The sequence below is a fragment of the Benincasa hispida genome, chromosome 11 (assembly GCF_027475165.1).
Source record: "Benincasa hispida cultivar pf3 chromosome 11, pf3_genome.v1.1, whole genome shotgun sequence".
Taxonomy (NCBI): domain Eukaryota; kingdom Viridiplantae; phylum Streptophyta; class Magnoliopsida; order Cucurbitales; family Cucurbitaceae; genus Benincasa; species Benincasa hispida.
In genome coordinates this window covers 86218064-86225020 of record NC_143488.1, presented here as the reverse complement: position 1 = coordinate 86225020, position 6957 = coordinate 86218064, and the positions used below count along the sequence as shown (strand labels likewise).

At 30.4% G+C, this 6957-nt stretch overlaps 1 protein-coding gene across 1 annotated transcript; it reads left to right on the top strand.

Moving 5' to 3' along the window:
- The first annotated feature begins 894 nt into the window (after nucleotides 1-894).
- On the top strand, nucleotides 895-2262 carry LOC120090889 (UPF0481 protein At3g47200-like). Its single transcript, XM_039048585.1, has one exon. It carries the CDS (start codon nucleotides 895-897, stop codon nucleotides 2260-2262), a length of 1368 nt encoding a protein of 455 aa, XP_038904513.1.
- The last annotated feature ends 4695 nt before the right edge of the window (nucleotides 2263-6957 follow it).

Here is a 6957-nt window from a genome sequence, read left to right as displayed (position 1 = left end):
TTCAAAATTTTGATTTTTTCTCATTTTTTCAAAATTTTGAAATAGTAGTCTATCATAGTTATCATAGGTAGACAGTGAAATTTTACTATATTTATAAATGTTTTAGTTCATTTTCCTAAATAGTTTTTTAGTTAATGCATGTGGTAGTTTTTTCCCCTTGAAAATGAATAATAATACACAAATAATCAACCTGGTGGTGTTGTTGGGGACTATTATTACTCTCTGAGTTCAATAACACGATGGGTTGGAAAATTCGTGATAAAGACAATAAATTAAACACTGTTTAGAGTAAAATCAGATAGAGCACAACCACAAATCACATTGGTGTTACATATATATCATTGTCCACCATTCACACCTTTAATCTTCTCCCCTCGAACAAAAATATATACTAAGTTAGATTAACCCTCCATCCAAATTTACATGGTTTGATAGTGAGCTGGTTTACTTGCTTCCAGCACGCAACTTAAGCAATTTTTGTCTAACCTTGGATTCATCTACAAGGTTCATAATTTGATAGAGAGCTCTACTTGTCTAGCAGCAACTCAATAATTTTTTATCTTATATCTATGAAGATTCTTTCTAATAAAATCGTTTTCTCTCTGTATGTAGACATAATTAAGACACTATTATTGAACCACGACATTCTATATCGCATTACGTTTTTTGTTTTTTTATTTGTCGATTGCATAACAAAACCATTGGAAAAAGTACTAACATTGAATGAGTAAACAAGAAATTAAAATATTAGTTATATATGTGAAATTAATTAAGCTTGAGTCATATCATAATGCTCCACACAACATCCAAGATATCCATATCGCTATATCTACAATTTAGTTCACTTTGTATGAAACACATTAATCAATTATTCAATATATTGTTTCCATTTAAATGGAGATTGGTCGCAACCAAATGCATCAGCCCAATAATGCTGAAATAAAAGCACGTAGCTATAATATGGCGACATTAATCCAAGCAGAGCTCCGAAGACTACCTTTTGTTACTGAAGAATGCTGCATCCATCGTGTTTCGAAACGACTTCTCAATATTCATCGTACAGCGTATGAGCCTCAACTCATTTCCATCGGCCCTTTTCACCATGGTCGAAAAGATTTGAAGCCGATGGAACAATTTAAACTACAATTTCTCCGTAGATTTATTGCCCGTATAAACAGACAACGACTTTCGTACAAGGATGTTGTTGAAACCGCTTTGATGTGCTGGGAGACAAGAGCTCGTAATTGCTATGAAGATTTTGCCAACAACATGAATAGCCACGACTTTGTCAGAATGATGCTTGTGGATGGTTGTTTCATAGTCGAGTTTTTGGTATCTGTTTATGGTATATGCCCTCAAACTCAATCTACATCAACATCAAGAGTCGATCCTTTAGTATTCAAAGCCATGAACATAAATTTATATCATGACTTGATCATGCTTGAAAATCAACTTCCTTTCTTTGTTCTTCAGGATCTTTTTGACTTAATTATTCGAGGAACAGATAATAGCTTCACCTTAGTAGACATTTTACATAAATTTTTTGGAGATAACTTTATGAAACATAATTGTGAGACTCCTCAAAATAAGCCCCCTAAAGAAAACATAAGACATTTAGTGTATTTCTTATGCTTTTACTATTCCCCAACCAATGGAGACATTATTGAGTGCAATAATAATAAATCTTTGTTGCTTCCTCCATCTATAACTGAGCTTCATGAGGCTGGAGTGATCTTGGAGAAAGGATCAACAGACAACATTTTGAACGTAACCTTTAAAGATGGGGTTCTTAAGATCCCACCTTTTGAAATTCATGGTCTCTTCGAAATCTATATGAGGAATTTGATGGCGTTTGAGAATTTTCAAGGTGTAAATGGGAATCAAAGCTATGCAATCCATTATGTTTTGTTTCTAGGGGCCTTGATAAGTAGAGAGAAAGATTCAAGTTTACTTATGAAGAAGGGAATCATAACTAATCTTATTGGAGGAAGTGATGAAGAAGTTTCGAATATGTTTAATAATATAGGAAAAGGTGTGACATTTCAAGGACATTTTTACTATGAAGATGTAAGCAAAGATTTACATAAGCATTGCAAGACACGAAGGAACCGGTGGATGGCTTCATTGAGACGTGATTATTGTAATACGCCATGGGCTACTATTTCTCTCCTTGCTGCCATCTTTGTTACTTTCTTCATTTTCTTGCAAACCATATTTTCTGGAATCCGCTTTGGAATGAATCCACATATGTATCACATTTAATTTGATTCTTACCCCTCCTATTTCTAGGCTTCTCATTTACTCTCTACCTTCTACTTTCTTCACTGTCCATTGAAATGCTTCTAATGTCAATAAAATATAAAGGTAAACAAGATATGATCATAATCCAGATATTCATACTTCAGGACAACATACAAAATTCTCGAGATGATCTGAAATCTTACATTACTGAAAATACTATGACATCTCCAAATACCAAGACATCTTAAATTATCGTAAAACAAATATGTTAATATATCTAGCTTTCTATTTTTGTAAAACAAACCATTTGACAAGTTCAATGAAATCTTAGAGAACATTGTTATAATTGATGAAAGAGACCGTCACGAATACTTTTTTTTTAGATAACTGATGCAATGGAATACTATTAAATTAAATAAGCAACTAAAAATTAGAAATATCCTTATGTTATGATGATCAATTCAACTCATTCTTTCCATTTTATTTTCTTTTTTTTAGTTCTATATATATTTTAATGCTTGCTTAAACTTTCTTTTCTTAGTTAACTATATGTTTAAGAAATACATTTAAAACTTTTAATTAAATTGGAAACCCATTGACTGTAATCTACAAAAGATATTTTAGTTTTTTCTATAGTTTCTAAAGTATAGAATAGAAAATAAACAAGAAACAAGGCAGTACAAATATGAATTTAAAAAACAAGAATATTCGGAATTGTTTATATATGTTTATGTTTCTCATTTTCACGTGTTTTTAGAATATTAGTGTGAAAATGTAAGTACAAATAAGTTCTACATTGGTTAAGGAAGAGAATATTCATGGGTATATTAGGGAATTGTTTTAAATTATAGTAAATTGCCCATTTCCATGTTAGTACAGAATCTAACTTTACCAAAAAAAAATCGAATTAGTTGATTTGAATCTTGAATTTTGATCCAATCTTTATTTTCAAATATAAATTTATCTAAATATTTTTTTATTCATATATTTTTGTGTATCTTAGATTTTATTTTCAATTTATCTAATTATTTTTCGTTTTTCCATTTTTATTCATATATTTTTGTGTATTTTAGATTTTATTTTTAAATATGAAATAATCTAAATTTATCTAATTATTTTTCATTTTTAACGTATGTTTGCCTCCTCTAATTAATATTTTATATCATATCTTAGTTTGAACTCTCTAAACGCTCATCTTTATTAAAATTTCAATTTTTTTTCAAATTGATTGAAGAAGAATTTATTTGAACAATGAAATTCGATTGAAGAAGAATTTATTTGATTTCAATCTTTATTTTGATGAACAATGAAATTCGATTGAAGAAGAATTTATTTGATAATCGAGGTTCCCAACTTTATAAATGTCGTCGTTGGTGCTAAAATGTCATGAACTACTCTTAGGTTTGAAATTTCATTCAAAATACCCATAACCCACCATATTGTTTTAATTTTGTGATGTCGCTCATGTGTTCTACTATTGTATCTTATTAAGTTTATTAATATTCTTAATGCTTTAGATTTCTGGAATTTTTTTTAAGAAAAAAAACCTCGTTAAGAAGAATTATATTCTAATTATTTTTTCTCCTAACCAGCAATCTTATTTTGCAATCGAGGATTTCTTCGCTTTTAAGGTTCGAATGAGGTTTTTGTGTTTGAATCATAAAGACACGGTAATGAATTTTTTCTTATGATTTCTATGTTTAGATATTTTTCATGTTGTTAGGGTTGTCCTTTATTTTAGGATATTTAAATCAAATTTTAGTTTGTTAGAAGGTTGGATCATATCTTACTTTTTTTTAATAAAATTATTTTAAATACCAACAAAATCTTGTTACGATTTTAAAAAATATGTGTTTTTGGAATAAATTAAAGGAAGTTTTCAAATATGAAAAATAAACCAAAATATTTACAAAATCTTCCATCAGTGGTATTGATACAATGTCTATCATTATAGTTCTAAAATCTTTCTATATCTTGTAAATATTTTCAATAATTTTACTATTTGAAATAATTTTTCTAAATTAAATGTAGATACTATTTGGGATATTTATGTAATCTAATAATTAGTAGTTAATTAAATCAAAATTTGTTGGGATAGTTTTCATAACCTAAAAACGTCTTGCTATTTTTTAAAATAAAACTTTAAAAAACACTATTTCTCTTGTTATCCCGAATAATTATCTTCATTGATAGGGATTATTACAGATTCAACCCATTTTGAAAACTTATTTTCATAAATGTCTAAATAATTTTATATTTTCATATGAGGGATTCATTTCATTTCGTACCAAAATAACCCTGGTGATGTGTGGTCAGAGAGAATATTAGAAAGAGAAAATACATTTGTTATATACTTTTCCATATTTACGAAGTACCCTAGAGAGAAAATGCATTTATTATATACTATTAATTAACTGAGATTTCTTCTCATTTTCAATTAGAGAGAAAAATACATTTAATGTGATTTTATTTTTCATTTAATGCATTTAACCTATAAAACAACTAATTTTACGGGCAAATTCATGGTTATTTTAAAATATACCTCAGAACATAGTATTAGATGTTTGCAAATATTCTAACTCATATATGAAATATAGTGATAAATATATTTGATATGTACTCAAATACAACTGGTTTCACGACATGTTGGTTTTTTAGGTGAATTCATGTTATTTTGAAATATACATTTGAACATGTTTGCAAATGTTCTAACCAATATATGAAATATACTGATAAATATATTTGAAATATGCTCAAATAGATGGATGTACCATTCGAAAGTTTCAATATAACAATATCCGTATGACAGTACAATGCATAAATTACGAGTATATATTGTTTAATGTAATTTCTTTATCAGTTATACTACAATATATAAATCATAGATTGAATCAATGTTCAACATAAATCATAGTATATATAAAAAATTCAAAATAGTCAGAATATGTTGGGATTGGTGTCCTAATTCTCCCAGAGTCTCGTAGTTTGTAAACTGTACACATTGTTATGAATAAAATAAGAGTTATTTTATTTGGCATTTACTCTTATGAATAAATAAAGTTCCATGGTTATTGTATGTAAACTTAAGCATGTATATGAGATATACAAGTGGATCATGCCTTAAGTAATAACCTAAAAAGGTAGTAATATAAGGATTAAGGAGGGATACCCGATCCTTGTGACACTACGGATGCGACTCACTTTATAGAGGTTTGCAAGTGTTTTGAACTACTACAGTTGGTAGATCCCGACCATTCATGTAGAGACATGCGAGCGGGGGTGTCCTATACAAAGAGTTTGTATAAGACCGGACCACGAGATGACTAGTCTCTTTATATAACGTCATTAATACTTGAGACTTACATCTCACCTAAACGACCATATGTGACATGAACCGAATCTTTAGTGTTTTGGGAACTCCTGCCTTTGAGGACGGTCCTTTGATTAGTATGGGTAAGAGTGGCCAGATTTCCAACTCAACATGCCTACCTTTTTGGGGATTTGTCTGATTTGGGAGCTGGGAACTCAGTTACACAAGATGGAATTCACTCCTTTCCCGAAGCAGAGGTAAGTAGATAGATTGCTCCTTAAGGGCTAATTCTGGGTCTTGAACATAGTGGCCACAACTTCTCTTTGGAAGAGAACTCAGTCATAGTGGGACTATGGCTTATGTTCATTAGAGGAATCAGTAGTACTTAAGGAGTTAGATGTAACTACAGGGGCATAACGGTTATTGGCCCAACTGTACTTACGAGCGATCTGTGAAGAGTTATTGCACTGTTGATTGGTTGATATGGACACAAAATATAGTTGTAGTAAGGAGAGTGCAACTGTCGATCTTTAGTGGAGTTCCTGGCAGTTAACTGATGGTGGATCCCGTAACTAAATAGTTTAGTCGGTTATTCACGTATCGTTGGAGTTTCAAGCTACAAATTCATAAGGTCCTCTTGTAGCTCAATAGATTTAAGTTGAGAATTAGTTCTTGGTATTGATTTGAAATGTCCAAATTGACAGTGTGATGTATGAGATATATCAAGTAGAGGATTAATGTAAATGAGATTTACATTGGTTTATATGTTTCATGAGATGAAATATTAAAACTATAGGTTATAAATATAATATAGTAAGTTGGTTATCATATATATTTATAATAATATTAATTATTAGATAATTATATCTTTTTCTTTAATAACCAATTGAGTGAGAGGTTATTGGTGGCTTTATGGTAAACGTGAGATAAAATAAAAAATGTTTTCCTAATTTTAATAGATTTTGCAAGAGTTGCCATTCTCGAAACGAAACTCATGGATCACTGTCAAATGAGAATTGTTTTCACTAAACAATAGCTGAAAGAGAGAAGTGAGAATTATTTTCACTAAACGATAGCTGAAATAGAAATTAAATGATCATGGAGTGATACTATACAATAGTTCACTAAGCTGGTCGTAGCTAAACGATCGCAGGCCTTTTGTTATACAATAGCTTACCTTCTTCTAAACGATTGAGCATTCGTCTATACGATAGACTCTTCTCATCTCCCACTTCCTCAATCATCTACATGATTGTTATTCCTCCGGTCTCTTCCTCTAACCAAGTCCACACAGAGCCCACACCTTGGATTCTCAAACCGAGAATAGCAAGGTAGCCATTGTGGTGGTGTCTTACTCAACTCGACTGAGTTCGAGGTTTTGGAGGCCGTTCGTTGGGTTCGTGATC

Coding starts and splice junctions, on each gene's coding strand:
- LOC120090889 (XM_039048585.1), top strand. CDS start 895: ATGGAGATTGGTCGCAACCAAATGCATCAGCCCAATAATGCTGAAATA.